Source organism: Mustela putorius, unplaced genomic scaffold, assembly GCF_011764305.1.
Source record: "Mustela putorius furo isolate JIRA1106 unplaced genomic scaffold, ASM1176430v1.1 tig00003909_pilon_pilon_pilon, whole genome shotgun sequence".
Classification (NCBI taxonomy): domain Eukaryota; kingdom Metazoa; phylum Chordata; class Mammalia; order Carnivora; family Mustelidae; genus Mustela; species Mustela putorius.
In genome coordinates, this window is record NW_025422057.1 from 41,838,199 (window position 1) to 41,854,823 (window position 16,625).

Sequence of the window (16,625 nt, forward strand, 5' to 3'; positions counted from 1 at the left end):
CCTTGGCAAGAAAAATGTGGAGGGCAAATATATATAAAGGGCCATTTTATGTATCTGCCCTGTGCATCTTCAAAGTAGTCTCACCTCAGGGCATCGGGGTGGCTCAGTCAATTGCATCAGACACTTGATTCAGTGGCTGGGATCTCAGGGTCTCATGACCTATATAAGAGCCTGCTTGGGATGCTCTCTCTGCCTCTCTGCCCCTCTCCCCAATCCTGTTCACACATACAAGCTCTCTTCTTGCTCTCTCTCAAAAAAAAGGAGTCTTACCCCCAACTGTGCTTCTGACAGTGTGTACTATAGAACACAGAGACTCCAGTGACACTGTCACACTTGTCCTTAGCACAAACACAAGAACTAATTTCAACAGAAAGACCAAACAGATGATCCCTCCTGTAGATGTGACTCATTTATCTGTGTCTTATACCACTGCCAGTAAGTTGCTGGTAGCAGCTTAATCTGAAGATCCATTGAAATCATTTGAGCATTTGATATTTCTTTACAACTCCCAGACTTTCCCCCAGAAACTGAGGATGTGTTTTCAGTTTCCATTCTGTTCTCCTGACTGGCGATAAACACTGCAGCATGAGATGTTGCCTTATAAGCTGTCAGTGCCCCCCCTCCTCCTGGCCAAAAGAGACATATTTTAAAACTATGATCATTACATAAAATCTCAAAGGGAAATAGACTTAGCAAATGTCTCAAAGTAGAAAACATGAAACATAATGAGAGTTTTCAAAGGGAACTGGGTTCTAGATTTCTCAATGTAGAGAACATGAAACCACAAGCACAATTCCCAGAGGTATATTTAAGAATGTTTCCCCCCTTTCAAACTGTGCTTATTTTCTAAGAGAATATATTATCACAGTAAGAGAGCACTTAGCAGGGGCGCCTGGGTGGCTCAGTCAGCTAAGCATCTGCCTTCAGCTCAGGTCATGATCCCAGGGTCCTGGGATTGAGCCTCATATCTGGCTCCCTGAAGCCTGCTTTTTCCCTCTGCTTCCTGCCCCCACTGCTTGTGTTTTCTCTCTCTGACAAATAAAATCTTAAAAAAAAAAAAAAATGAGAGAGAAAGCACAGAGCAGGTCAGTTATTTTCTGTGGCAAATACAGCAAACACTGCTGGTTGCCAACTTCACAATTATTCCTCCTGCTCTTTCTTCCTCACTGGCTGTGCCTATCTGCATTTCAGAAGTTCAGAGCATCAGAAAGTTCTCCTTCCTTCCTCCTCCACAGTGAGGGCACAGCATGGAACCTGTTCCTAAGGTACTAGGGCCTACCTAAAAGAGCTGAAGCTGGTCAACAGGCCTTTGAAAAGGTTAGGTTTTCTTTACCAACAAAGGAACGCATATGGGAGGAAAGTTCTGTTCTCCCACATAGCATTTAGTTGTGCCTGGATGTGACCCCTGGAACTGATGCAGCAATCTTCTGAACAAGAGAAACCACCAACTTGCTGACTGTCACACTGAGAAAAGCTCTGGGTTCCTTGAGAGTATCTCTGAGCCCTTTACCAACCACCAGAATAGCCCTGCCTCCAGGTTTCTTGTTAGATAATAGTTAATCTCATTTAGTTTGCACCTTTAGTCTCTTAGACTAAAGCCACTTTTATCTGGATATTGTTGCTTAAGGGCCAAAACATCCCAACCAATACAGCTAGCAAGTACCTGTTCCCTTCACTATCTTGGAGTTAGACCACTGCTACTTAGCTGATGCCACCAGCCATGACCAGTGTCTATGCCTTGATCCCTCCCACCTCATTCATGTTTTTCTTTTCTATCAAGAGCAGACTCAATGTCACTACACTCACATCTGCACTTCAGGATAAAGTCAGTTTCTTCACAACTTTTCCATGGTGAACGTGAAGGTGTTTTTTGCTTCTCCAGCGCACAAATATGCCTCAATTTTTAGCTTATACTTTCTTATTATTCAAACTTCAATCTCATATTAAGATCACAAGTGATCGGGGTGCCCGGGTGGCTCAGTGGGTTAAAGCCTCTGCTTTTGGCTCAGGTCATGATCCCAGAGTCCTGGGATTGAGCTACATATCAGGCTCTGGGCTCAGCAGAGAGCCTGCTTCCTCATCTCTCTCTGTTTGTCTATCTGCCTTCTTGTGATCTCTCTCTGTCAAATAAATATATAAAATTAAAAAAAAAAAAAGATCACAAGTGATCTAAAATTTCCAAAAAGTGGGGGAGGGGAGCAAGCCTCGGTGGCTTAGTTGGTTAAGCATCCAACTCTTCTTGTTTTTCACTCAGGTCATGATCTCGGGGTCATGAGATCAAGCCCATATGGGGCTCTGTGCTCAGCACCAAGTCTACTTGAGATTCTCTCTCTCTCTCGGCCTCTGCCCCTTTCCCTGCTCTCTCTAAGATAAATAAATCTTTAAAAATCTTTAAAATTTCCAAAAGGAAGTGTGAAAGCTAGGATAAAGACTGGATTTTATAAAGAGGCATCTACATAGATCAATAAATGTAGCTGGATGGTGAGGCATCTGGGATGATGAATAATTGAATGCGCTGTCCTTTTTACATATAAGGAAAACAAAAGATCTCAATTAAAAAACAAAGAAAAAGACAGGCGTAATGAATTATATACAGGTGAATTCAGAATCCTACCTTAGTATAGCTAATTTTTAGGAGACCTCATTTGTTTCTTGCATACTATGCTTAAAGAGATAAAAGTTCCTATAATGAGTTTTCACATTTACTCACAACATGGAAAGAACCCTTAAGTAAGAGTTGATAAAAACCTTTGTTGAATATTATTCAGCAACAAAGCAAAATTAAAACTTAACCAAACTACAGAAATAGATATGAGTGGCATGTAATTTATTAGGAAAAAATGGTTTTTAAAAGGAAAAACACATGGCGCCTGGGTGGCTCAGTGGGTTAAAGCCTCTGCCTTCAGCTCATGTCATGATCCGGGGTCCTGGGATCGAGCCCCCCACAGGCTCTCTGCTGAGCAGAGAGCCTGCTTCCCTTCCTCTCTCTCTCCCTGCCTCTCTGCCTACTTGTGATCTCTGTCTGTCAAAAAAATAAATAAAATCTTTTTAAAAAAATCAAAAATAAAAGGAAAAGCACTAGAAATCCTAAAAATTCCAGGTTCTTTTCTTGGATACAGTTTGTTTTTTACTTACTAAAAAAAACATGCTCACTAAAGGGGACAAAAGATGAAAATTACAACTTTTCTGAAAATCCATGAGAAACACCAAAGTATTAGAAAAAATTTTCCTGAAAATTACAAGCACAAAGGCTTGATATAATCCATGATATACCAAAATTACCAATGCTGGGAGGAAAAAAAGGGAACTAGGGGATATTCATTTTTCAACCAAACTATTGTTTGGTTTTTTGTTTTGTTTTTAATTAATTTATGTATTTGAGGGTGGGGGAGAGGGTGAGGGAGAGAGAGAATCCCAAGCAGACTCCCTGCTGAGACAGAACCCAATGCAGGCCTGATCCTTCAACCCTGAGATCATGGCCTAAAACAAAATCAAGAGCCAGATGCTTAACCAACTGAGCCACCCAGGCAACTCTCAACCAAATTTGTTTAAACCGAACCATTATGATCAAATTCCTTTAACCAAAGTGTATGCTACCCTACGCTCTCAAATCATGGTCTCCTTTACCTTCAGGCCTTTGCATATGGTGTTCCCTTAGTATAAGGTTCTCTTCTCTCCCCACACTCAACTGGCTGATTAATGAAGTACTAATAAGCACTTTTGAACTAAAACCGATTGAAACTTAGGGATGCCTGGCTGGCTCAGTCAGTAGAGCAGGCAACGCTTGGTCTCTGAGTCATGAGTTCGAGCCCCACAATGGGCATGGAGTCAACTTAAAAATAAATAAATAAAATAAAATATCGTCATAAAAAAAATCTATTAAGGAGCACCTGGGTGGCTCCATCAGTTGAGCATCTGCCTTCAGCTCAGGTCATGATCCCAGGGTGCTGGGATCGTGCCCCACATCAGGGTGCCTGCTCAGCAGGGAGCCTGCTTCTCCCTCTCCTCCCTGCTTTGTGCTCTCTCTCACTATCTCTGTCACTATCTGTGTCTCTCTCTCAAATAAATAAAATCTTTAAAAATAAGCAAGCAAAAATAAAATAAAATCTGTTTAAAAAAACTATTCAAATGAGAAAAATGGTGACCTAATAAAAGAAATATCAAGATTCTTAGTTCCTCATTTAGAAGCCCTTGTTTAAGAAGTTAAATATCTGACTTGTCTACAGAGAGTAATAAATTATGTCAAATGAGAACTAAACAACTTTAAAGGAAAACAAGATTCTGACCACTGTTAAATTCTTCCTAAGTTCAAATTCACTACTCATACTTAAGAAGGCATCCTGAGATGAAAGACTGAAAACTGATGTTCTATGTAATAGATTATTCACTGTAGCACTGCTGTAACTTCAAGGTATTAGGAGCAATTTATGTGTCCATTGAAGGACTAGCAAAAATAATTATAACACACGCATACCACGAAATAGGGCATAATAACAAATAAAATGAGCAATTAGCCAGTAAAATAAAATAAATCTATTGGAAAGGAAGAAGTAAAACTCTCTCCCTTTGGAGATGATCTTGTGTACAGAAAATCCTAAGAAACCCACCAAAACAATTATGAAAACTAATAAATGAGTTCCATAAGGTTAAAACACAAGATGTCAATATACAATAATCAATTCTATTTCTGTAAGGTGAAAAGAAGAACTTAAAAAGGAAGTTAAGGAAAGAATTCCAATTATAATAGCATCAAAAAGAATTAAAGGCTCAGTAATAAACTTCTTTTAAAGATCTGTTTATTTGAGAGAGAGAGAGACTGTGCACACATAAGTAGGGCAAGGAAGGGCAGAGGGAGAGAGGGAGAATCTCAAGCAGACTCCCTGCTGAGTACAGAGCCCAACACAGTCTCCATCTCACCACCCTGAGATCATGACCTGTGATCACAACCTCAGCTAAAACTGAGAGTCAGATGCTTAATGGACTGAGCCAATCAAGCACGCCCCCCCAGTAATAAACCTAATGAAAGAAATACAGAACTTTTTTTTTCAAAGATTTTATTTATTTATTTGACAGAGAGATCACAAGTAGGCAGAGAGCAGGCAGAGAGAGATGGGGAAGCAGGCTCCCTGCTGAGCAGAGCCTGATGCAGGGCTCGATCCCAGGACCCTAAGATCACAACCCAAGCCAAAGGCAGAGGCCCAACCCACTGAGCCACCCAGGTGCCCAAGTACAGAACTTCTCTGAAAAGACAACAGGGCTGAGAGCAATTTTTAGAAACCTAAACAACTGAAAAAAAAATCTCATATTCATGAGTCGGAGATGTGATATCATTAAAATGGCGCTCCCCAAACTGATTCAACCCAATCCCAATAAAAATTCCAGGCAGAATCTGTGCAGCAATTAACCACTTGACTGTAAAATTCATATGAATAGTCAAGGGACTCTGAAAACCAAACAATCTTGAAAAAGAACAAAGTTTGAGGACTCACACTTCCCAATTTCAAAATCTACTACAAAGCTACAGTAATCAAAACAGTGTAGTACTAGCATAAAGAGAGATATGTGAGCAAGTGGAGAAGAACTCAAGAGTCCAAAAACAAATCCTCACATTTAGGTCAATTAATTTTTGAAAGGGTATGAAGACAATTAAATGGGGAAAGAAACAGACTTTTGAACAAATGGATATTCACAGGCAGAAGAATGAAAGTAGATTCCTTCCTCATTCCATATACAAAAATCAACTCAAAATCCATTTTGAAACCTAAAACATAAAAGAACTAAATATAAAAAGACCTAAATGTAAAAGCTAACAATCTTAGAAGAAAACATAGGTGTAAATCTTCATGACCTCCAGTTAAACAATGGTTTCTTAGACATGGTACCAAAAGCAAAAGCAACAAAAGAAAACATTAATAAACTGGACACCAAATTTTAGAATTTTTGTGCTTCAAAAGACACCGTCAAAGAAGTGAACAAACAACAACAGAATAGCAGAAAACACTTCCAAATCATGTATCTAATAAGGGATTTGTGACTAGAATATATAAAGAACTGTAACAACCCAACAATGAAGAGGAGAAATAATCCAACTTAGAAATGGGAAAAGAAGGGGCACCTGGGTGGCTCAGTCAGTTAAGCATCCAACTCTTGATTTCAGCTCAGGTCATGATCTCGGGGCTGGTGGGGGGTGGGGACTGGTGGCGGTCTCATGAGATCAAGTCCTATATCTGGCTCATCGCGGAATCTGCTTATTCCTCTCCCTCTGCTCCTCCTCTCACTTGCTTGCTCTCAAACAAAGAAAGAAATAAAATCTTTCTTAAAAAAATAGGTAAAGGAAATGAATAGACATTTCTCCAAGAAAAGATAGACAAATGGCTAATGAGCACATGAAAAGATATCCAGCATCATTAGCCACCAAGGAAATGCAAATCAAAACCAAAATGAACTACTATTGCACCCCAGAAAATAACATGTGTTGCCGAGGATGCAGAGAAATTGTATCCCTCATATGCTGCTAAAAAGAATTAAAATGGTGCAGCTCTGTGGAAAACAGTTTGGCAGTTTCTCAAGATTAAAAAACTTTTTTTTTTTTTTTCAAAAGGTTAAACAGCAATTCCATTTCTAGGTATATACCCAAGAGGACTGAAAACATGTTTCCACACAAAAACTTGTACAAGAATGTTCATAATAGCATTATTCACAATAGCCAAAAAGTGAAAATAACCCAAATGTCCACGATAAATGGATTAAAAAATGAGAGAGCCATACAACGAATACTATTTAGCCATGAAAAGAAATGAAATACTGATCCATGCTATAACATAAATGAATCCTTACAACATTATCCTAAGTGAAAGAAGCCAATCACAAAAGGCCACCTACTGTATCATTCCACCTAAACAAAATGTCCAGCAAAGACAAATATAAACACACAAGGTAGGAAGTATGTATTACTTTTCCAAGTCATTTTTTTTTAAGGACTATGAGGTTCTTTTATTTTTATGCTATGTCTTTCTAAATCCTAAAATTCTTCTTCTGTGATATTTTTAAAAGCACTTGAAAACATAAAAGCATGCAATGGATCAAAGAGAAATGACCTGGAATTTTAAAACAGCTAAGGAAAACTCATAAATGTCAAAGCCAGAAAACTGATTTGTCTTTGTTGAATATCATCAAATGACCAATATTCCCTTCAGTTAAATTCTGGCTTCCTTTTGAAATGGAAATTACTCATAAATTTAAACTTTAATTTTCAAAATAACTATCTTTTATAAAGCAATCATCAATGTTACATATAGAATTGTTGAGTCACTATATGGTATACCTGAAAGTAATATAACACCCTATGCTAACTGTACTGGCAATTAAAATAAACTAAATCATCACTGTGAAGCTGAAACTCACTATACCTTACATCACAAAAATTTAAACTAAATGCAACAATACTTAACATATTTCTTGGGATAGCAGCAATAGAATAACTTTGGGGTAGAATACACAGGTTTGAATCTCAGCCTGCTGTTTACCAGCTGCGCAACCATCAACAATGTACTTGGTCTCTGTGAGCTTTAGTTCCCTCTTCCATCAAACCAGGAATTATAATACCTACTTTAGTTTAAAAACAAATACTCCGTCTACTTATTAAATGGGGGGAATAAGAGTAGTGTTTGGAAAATTTCACTCCTTAAACTTATCTATAACATTTAGGGGTGCCTGGGTGGCTCAGTTGGTTAATCAGCTGCCTTTGGCTCAGGTCATCATCTCAGGGTCCTGGGATCTTGCCCCACATCAGGCTCCCAGCTCAGCTGGGAGTAGGCTTTTCCCTCTGCCCCTCCCTCTGCTCTTGTTTTTTCTCTGTCAAATGAATAAGTAAAAACTTTAAAAAAAAATTCCCTGTACCATCTGAATTTTTTTTTTACAACTTATATGTAATTTTAAAACATAATGGGGATTTAAAAAATAAAAGCATCTACCTTTTGGGTTCTTAGAGCCCTTTTTAAAGTCATTTATAGATAGGAGACTCTCAGTTACAGATGACCTCCTCACTATTTCCATAGGCTTTCCAACTTTTGAATTTAGATGAATAAAACTTGGGAAGAAGCAAAGTTAAACATTGATGTTTCTAAAGGCTATGGTTATCACAAAAGAGATAATTGGGGCAATAAAACTAAGCTTTGAAACCACTTTCCTCAAAACACACCAAAGAATTTAATCTCAAGGGAAAAAATGTCCACATGTTTCTGGATGCTAATTCACTTTATTCTAAAATTTTAGTATCTGGGGTTCAATTTTCATGGGTTTTTTTGTTTGTTTGTTTTTTGTTTTTGTTGTTGTTGTTGTTGCAATGTAAAATGATACCATCAAGTGAAAAGGAAATTTAGTACCTTAATTTTTTTTTACCAACAAGACAAAGATTCAGTTTAGAGAATATTTTTCAGTGAAAAACAACACACAAATATAAATAATGATACATTTATCTAGCAAATAAGATAAAATATAATCTGCATCTTCTTTGCTTTGAGAGTACACTGAGATAGATGAATGTAATTTAACTAATTTACGTTGCCACTTCATACTTCGCAGTATATTGTAAGAATTAAGAACATTCTCTTCCATGTTCTAAGAGATGAATAAAGTGAATGTCAGGAAGTAAAGTAGTTTTGCAAGTCAAAAAGGTGCCATTTTAAAACCACCAAGGTACACCGTTCCTAGTAAAGCTGAGAATGAGGCCTTCGGTACCTTTTCTTAAGGACTGAGTCATTAGAATGAAACAGGTGCCTAACCTACCCGTAAGGAGTGTATGACTTTAGCATTCCTCAAGTGTGTGCAAGTATAAAATTAACCCTCATGAAGCTTAGACGTTCACAAATCCTACTCTGGGCCACTTAATAACTATATTACGGAGAATGTGCTGGAGTCTTATTATTGCATTTCTAGAGTGTCTTTGTTTTTAGACCGTATTTCTAAAGAGGGGAAGCACAGTCAGTAAATCTTAGAAAACTGCAATGACTCACGGTAACTATGATCTTCACATTGATGAGTGGTTGCATGGGGTAAAATTTAAAACTTCATTTTTTTATTAAGGCCAGTGGACAAGGGATTCCCCAGCTCCCACGCTTTCTCCTTTCCAGTTCCTGCAAGCCACCTCCCAATGACATTTCCGTGCTTCATTCCCCGAAGGCAGAGCCAAGCCCACAACCGCGCCTTCAACCGCCGCTTCACGGTCTCGGCGCCCCTCGTTCGGCCCGCACCCCGCAGGGACGCCAGAGGACGGGCCAGCGGGGTGCTGGGCCGCCACCCCGCCCGAGGGCGTGCGGACGGAAACGAGGGACACCAGTGACTCACGCGGCCCGGCCCGCCGCCAAACCGCACCACCTTCACTGCCGCGGGGCCCGGGGATCCGCCTCTCAGCGCCCCCGAGGGGGAAACAAGCTCCTCCCCCGCAAGCCCCTTCCCGAGCTGGCCCCCTCCCCACACTGGCCCCCTCCCCAGATCGAGGTCGGGGGCGCGCACAGACCTGAGACACCGCCTCCCTGTAGATCCGGCCAGTCCTAGGAGGCCTCGCCCCTCCCTCCCCGGCCGGCGCGAGCATGCGCACTGAGCCCTGCCGCGTCTGCGCGCCCCCGAGCGCCCCTGCAGGCACGCGCCGCCGCCTGGGAGGCCGGGCGAGGCCGCGGCAGAGGCGGAGGCCCGGCTCCCAGGGCGGCGCGCGCCGCCCCCCCTCACCCCTCCAGCGAAGCCCTGCCATTCACCAGCGACTTGCGCCCGCGGCCCCCAAGTCCGTCCTCCCCGTTAGGCGGCGGGCGCCGGAGGGGAGGGGACAGCCCAGGGGGCAGGAAGCTGCAGCTTAAAAGAGCAGCGGGCGCCGGGCCCTTCCTCCCTCCCTCCGTTCCCGGCCTCTGCCAGTGCCTCCGCTCCGCGGCCTCCGCCCCGCCGCCATGTACCGCTGCCTGGGCGAAGCGCTGCTGCTGTGCCGCGCGGGGCCCGCCGCCTTGGTCTCCGCGGCGGCCGACTCGGCCGCGCTGCTGGGCCGGGCCCGCGGGCAGCCCGCCGCCGCCGTTGCCGCCCCGCAGCCGGGGCTCGCGCCGCCCACCCGGCGACACTACAGCGAGGCGGCGGCCGACCGCGAGGACGACCCTAACTTCTTCAAGATGGTGGAGGGCTTCTTCGACCGCGGCGCCAGCATCGTGGAGGACAAGCTGGTGGAGGACCTCAAGACCCGGGAGAGCGAGGAGCAGAAGCGGAACCGGGTGCGCGGCATCCTGCGGATCATCAAGCCCTGCAACCATGTGCTGAGCCTGTCCTTCCCCATCCGGCGCGACGACGGCTCCTGGGAGGTCATCGAAGGCTACCGGGCCCAGCACAGCCAGCACCGCACGCCCTGCAAGGGAGGTGAGCGCCGGCCGAGCCCCTCGCGCCCTCCCCCGCTGTCCTGCCCAGCCGGGATGGGCACTGGCCCCCACCCACCCTCGCCCCGGCTCCAGCCGCGGATGTGTCAGGCTCGCGCGGACCGTGATTTTTCCTCCCGAAACCGCCACGTAGTGGTCCCACCTTCTGCCCGGTGACCCATCATCCCCGGCCCCCGCCTGTGGATGTTGCATGCAGAATAGATGCTGCACGGCTCTTCTTAGGTCCTAGTGTAGGTGACACCTAGGGTGGGTCCTGACGAAATGCACTTCTAGAAATGGGAATGCCTGGCCCATCTGACTGTGCCTTTGCAAGTTTTTGTGAGCGTCTATGACTCACCCGATCACGAACTATGAAATAATTATTTCCGGGTTTTTTTTTTTCCTCCACTCATTTTTACATCAATGGCAAATGATACCGAAACATACAAAGTGAATTACCTTTTACGTTTGAAATCTAGACAGTTTTGCTAACCAAATGATTTTACTAATTACACATTGGTCTTTTAAATCACGTCATTTTTCTGACCTGACACTCCTGTTTTGCACATACCAAAGAAAAAGAAAGAAAGAAAGAAAGAAAAGAAAAAAAAGTAATGCAAAAGCGACGTAACATCTCCGACAAACAAACACTGGGCGCCCTGACAGTAAATCTAAAGGGTGTAGAATGCAGGACGGCCCGCCAGCCAATGGAATGAAATAGCCCTGGGGGTGTGTACTGGTCCTGGCTAGCACCAGATTTGAGCTTGGGGAAAAGATAAAGTACTGAAGAAAGGAGTTGAGTCGGTTAGAATTTGGTAGTCTCAAGTTATCCTGTACTTAATTTTTTTTTTTCTGTACTTACATTTTTGAGATTTGGCTTCCTTCGAGCAAATATAAACTTAAAAAAAATTTTCCCCAGTACATGGCACAGTACATCTTCTAAAAGTGCTTAAGCATAACCTAGAAAAAGGGCACAACCACTTTTTTTCTATTAAAAAAAAAAAAAAAGATGTTGAGTTAAGGACCCAGGGAGTTGAAGTCTTGGTGGAGGTTGCTTGGCAAATAAGCACAGGGGAGGGTGTTGGGCTGGACCGTTTCTCTACATGAGCCTGGTACAGTATTCAGTATAAGAGCTGACTTATAAGGATAGTCTTTAGAAATCTCTCTTCTGGAAAAATTGGAGCTCTGCTGGCATTTCCAAACTGGGAACAAAGGTTGCCTGAACCTGTTTAATGATTTACTGGCTAAATTTGCATTGACGCCACCTTCTTCTAGGACAGACCTTTAGAGCTTAATACCCTCTAGCTCTCGTTGCTCTTCTCAAACTAATATTTGAACCACTTTGACCTTTAATTTCCCTTTGCTCCTCCAAATTACATAAAAGTTAGTTTCCTACATCACCTTCCTTCTTCCTACCACTCCCTATTCTCTAAACCAAGAATACAAGTTTAGGCTCCCAAGAAAAGCAAACAAGGATGTTGGAGGAAGAGAAGTTAGCAAATTCTAAGTTGCTATGTTTCTTTAAAATGGCCGTCTAGTTGATATTACTGTCCTCTTGGCAGTATATTCCAGTAGCTTAAAAGATAAGCAAGTAAACCATTATAGATATTTTTCCGCAGGGTCTTGAAGTTCTTTATATTCCTCTATTCTTTATATGCTGAGTCCTCTCCTATCACAACTCTACAAACTCATTAAAGCAACTAAAATTTACCATGGTTTGTCACTCCTCCTCTTGTTGCCACAGCAGTTTTAATGCGAAAATACTGAACCTAGCCAAACCACATCAGCCATATTAAGGCTCTGTTATTGTAGCATTTGCTTGTACCGAAGGGTAAGAAACAATTCTCTCCAATTTACCCCATTTATCGGAAGGCATGTACTGAAAGTGCTATCAACTCCCAGCTTACAAACATAGAGAAACCGAATTGCAACTAATAATTAGTTAAGCAGGCATTGCAAGATAATGTAACATGAAAATTGGCCTCTATAAAGTGGTAAATGTATTATCTTAGGGAATTTCAAAGACTTCAAGGAGATAATAGGATTGATTGGGCAGGATTATATAGCTATGAAAGGCCTTAAAAATATTTTTGTGTGCTTTACTTAATGCATGGGTGTGCTAAATAGTTGATCAGCAAAATTTGGATAATGTGGACGTGCATGCTTTGCTTTTTGTAACACTCCAGGATCTTTCTTCCCATTTATTACTTCAGTCTGACTGCAGAGAATGTATATTCGATGAGCACCTTATTTTGAGTAGTTTTTGTTTCCAATTAAACATTTAAAGCTTTTTTTTTTTTTTTTTTTTAACTTACAAAAAGGTTGTTGACCTTCATGGTTGCACTCTGGTCTTACAAAATTTATTAGGTGATTGAAATTTCCAAGGATGCTTTGGATAATCCCTGTGGCTTAAGTAAATCTTTCTCTTTTAAACATTTTCTCTCACCACCTCAGCTGCCTTCTCTGCCAGTGTTTTTGCGCGCACACGCACACACAAACTCACACACACACAGCCTTGTTGGCTGTTCATCTTTTTCATAACCCTCAGTGTTCTGCATCTAATCTTCCCTCAAGAGTGACCTTCTACCTGAGTTTTCTGAAATACAATTTTCAAGGTTGAAGCAAAGTAACAACCTAATTATAATCTGTGTAAGGGGAACAGGTGGTTTGAAGACCTGGGGGTGGCTGATGTGTACTTTATTCCAAGTAAATATTTAATAATACATTTTTGTTTTTTTGCTCCTTTCCCCGCAAAGCATATTTACCTGAAGTCATCAGATTTTACATCTATTAAGCATTTGCAGTAGAGTATGCTGTAAACTCAAAAGGGAAATTTCAAGAGCAGACTTAATATTTTCAACAAAGATGAATATTGTGGGAATTTCTGCTTTGAGAAGACTTTTTCATAGTTTCTTAAATGTTTGAAAACATTATCAGTGATTGTTTCTGTTAACTTTCTCAGAATAAATCCTGTATTCTGTTGGCCCATGGTTCTGCAACCAGTTCTGTGACCTGTGCAGTACCTTTTCAGAAAGATGTTTATTGTTTAAGAATCAGTTTTGGGAGGGCACCTGGGTGGCTCAGTCAGTTAAGCCGCTGACTCTTGTTTTCAGTCATGGAAGTCTTGGGATCCCTAGCATGGGGCTTTGCACTCAGAGGGGAATCTGTTTTGAATTCTCTCTCTCCCTCTGTCCCTCCCCCTGCTCTTGCGTGCTTCCTCAAGTCTTTTAAAATTTTTTAAAAATAAATAAAAGTCCGTTTTGGAGGAGAAGTACAGATTGATATTAATTGATGTAGGAGCAATTTAACTTTATCTCCTAGGTTGTTTTTCCCCAGCTTCTTACTTTCATACTAGAACTATTAAGCCAAAGTTCCCTGTTCCTGCTTCTTCCTTCTATCATAGAACTTTCTAAAATTATCATCATTTTAAATAAAGTTTATGGGGGTGCCTGGGTGGCTCAGTGGATTAAAGCCTGTGCCTTTGGCTCAGGTCATGATCCCAGGGTCTTGGGATTGGAGCACCACCTCTGGCCTCTCTGCTTGGGGGGGGAGCCTGCTTCCTTCCCTCTGCCTGCCTCTCTGCCTACTTGTGATCTCTGTCTGTCAAATAAATAAATAAAATCTTTTTAAAAATAAATAAATAAAGTTGATGGACTACAAATGGAATAGTCTGGTACACTGACCCTAAATCTTTTGTTAAACTGTAAATATCAGTACCCCCCCCCAAAAGTATAAACTATAATAACCCATGGACTTGTTCTTTAAGAGCCAAAATGCAAAAAAGCAATGGGAGGTAGACAGTGTTTGTTCTAGTCCCTGGGGGACAGGATGCTGGGGTGGAGGGTATGGGAGGCTGCTGAGGTTCAGAGTCCAGTAGTATCATTCAGCCAGTCCTCTGGGTTACCACTGCATAGTGAATGGTGGTGCTTTGTAGGAAGAGTTTAGAAGGTACTGATACTGTTTTAAAGTGACGCATGCTTTGCCTTCACTGGGAAAAAAAAAAATGTTTCTGACTTATTTCTGCTGTGCCAGATTGACAGCCGGCAGAACATGGGTAACTTTGAATAAATGCTCACACTCAGTATTCTTGAAGTGTGAGTGTGTGTCCGCATCTGTTCCCACAAGAGAAAATGTAGCCTTTGTAGATAAACTTAGGATTTAACTCAGTCTGAAAATTCCGTTAAAAGACAGGTGATTTGTAATGTGTTCTCGCCCTAGCCCTCATCCCTGAGGGTTTTGTTGCCGCGGCTCCTGCTGTTGTTTTTAATCCTTTTTAATTAAATCCAGAACTGGGTTGCCATGATAGAGGCTTTTGAATTTCATGGGAGACAAATGCATCAGATGGGATGCATCAGAAGGCAGTTCAGTCTTCCCCTCACTTCGGGCAAATCCATGTAGGTGGCTGGCCCTGGCAGTAGAAAGCCGGTATGCAGGAACACAGACGCTGCCCACTCATTACGCAGAGAACACATTGCAGGAATTGGGGCATCAAAAATCAGAGGACAAGTACCAGTTTATTAAACTTCAATAAAAGTGGCAGTGTTTAAATTTTAAATAGAAGAAGTAAAAATCAAACATGAATTTTCTGGTTTGTAGAGGGAAGAAATTAGGTGTCTTACAGCTATTGATAATAATTTAGATAATAATTTAGATTGTTTAAGAAAATTGTTTTTGTCCAGTGATATTTAAAGGTGCTGAGAGTTCTGCCAAGAACCAATAAAGACCAAAATAATTAGCTTTGGGTTGTTGAAGAATTCCTAGGCAGTAGCCTGACATAGGATTTCCAGGATGTTGTGGGACATTTTTTCCCATTTATTTTGCATAATATTAGATTTCCATAATACAAAAACAAAACAAACACAAAAAAAACCACCAGACCTCTTACATCACCGCAGTGAAGAACATTGATTCATAAATAACCCATGATGGCTGTACCCAAGAAACTCCTATTAAAATAGCTGTATATCATTCAGATAAATAGTGATAATGGTTATAAAATGAAAAATGAGCCAACTCTGTCCAGCTCTTTCCCATGAAGTAACTAAACAATTTTCTGTGCACAGTTCTCACCTAAAACTGACCTAGCTATCCCAGTGAGGAAATCTTTTCCCCTTTCCAGAGGCAGAAATTTATGTAGATTACTCACTATCAAAAAGACTGAAGCATTGGTGTATGAAATACTATGGCTAAAGGCAGGACAGGTTTCACCAAGGGCAGAGTGGTGTCCTGGGAGAAGGCTGCTCCAGACCTTAATTTCCTTTCCCAAAGGCAGCAGCACCTGAGAGATCTGTCTCCACACAGGTCAACTGGCAAAACAAGGGGTAACCTAACAGCTCACATTTGTTGAGCTCTCTGTGGACACCAGGCATTTTGCTAAGAGCTTTTCATGCATCATCGCTTTTATTCTTCACAACAACCTCATGAACACACTGTTGCCCCAACTTTGAAAAGGGGATACTAGGGCTGAAAAGATTCCTCCAGTAAGGTTACACCCCCACCCAGTTTAAGTAGCAGATTTGGGGTTCGGGCTCCCATCCTCTGGCTCCAGCACCCACCTCCTTAAATGATTATTGTTTGGGATCTATTCATATGGAAAAAAATGAGTTCTATCCTAAGCAGTGACTGAGAACCATGTCGTGCCCTCAGTACCAGGACCTCCGAATACTTTGGATCATTTGAAATGTGTTAAAAGCTATTAGAAGGCCTCCCTTCCTAGAAAATGCTTGCATATTCCAACAGCTGTGCATATAAAACTCGCTCATATCTGAAATCTTTACGGGCCCATTTATTCCAGTCGGCCGTGAAAGAACTTCCTAATGAGAGTTTTCCGCTGAAAGGTTTGAAGAGCTGTAGTGTTGAACAGTTTAATGTGACAGTCAGGAGAGCTCCTTTCCCTACCAGAGTGTTAGAATATGGATCTTGAAGGGTTTTCAAAGGAATCATTTTAACAAGGCTTTCTTCTGAGTGCCTCTTCCTTAAAAACTCAGAAGTGACAGTTTGTCATGAATTGCTATTTCTCTGGATTATTCTTGGCTAGAGAAAAATGTGAAAGATGACCCAAATGAAAATTATAAAGGTTGTCAGTAGTGTGACTCCTTTTGCCATATATCATCGTCATAAATACATGGACATGGGCCTTTAAAAAAAAAAAGAAGCATTTTGTACATTTGAGCCTTAGGATGTACATGGACTCCTTGTTGTTTTTAATCCCTTTTACCATAAGAAAAACCACAAGGG

The 16,625-nt window shown here is 41.7% G+C and overlaps 2 protein-coding genes across 2 annotated transcripts in view; one reads left to right on the plus strand and one right to left on the minus strand.

Moving 5' to 3' along the window:
- SHLD2 (shieldin complex subunit 2) overlaps window positions 1-9,619 on the minus strand; it is an 88,027-nt gene extending 78,408 nt beyond the window's left edge. The window contains exon 1 of the mRNA XM_045068868.1: window positions 9,518-9,619. The gene's annotated coding sequence lies outside the window, so the exon portion shown is untranslated. The remainder of the gene's footprint in view (window positions 1-9,517) is intronic.
- A 38-nt stretch (window positions 9,620-9,657) lies between these two features.
- Window positions 9,658-16,625, plus strand: part of GLUD1 (glutamate dehydrogenase 1) — a 37,113-nt gene continuing 30,145 nt past the window's right edge. The window contains exon 1 of the mRNA XM_004765799.2: window positions 9,658-10,392. Within this exon, the coding sequence (XP_004765856.2) occupies window positions 9,939-10,392 (454 nt within the window). The 5' untranslated portion in view covers window positions 9,658-9,938. The remainder of the gene's footprint in view (window positions 10,393-16,625) is intronic.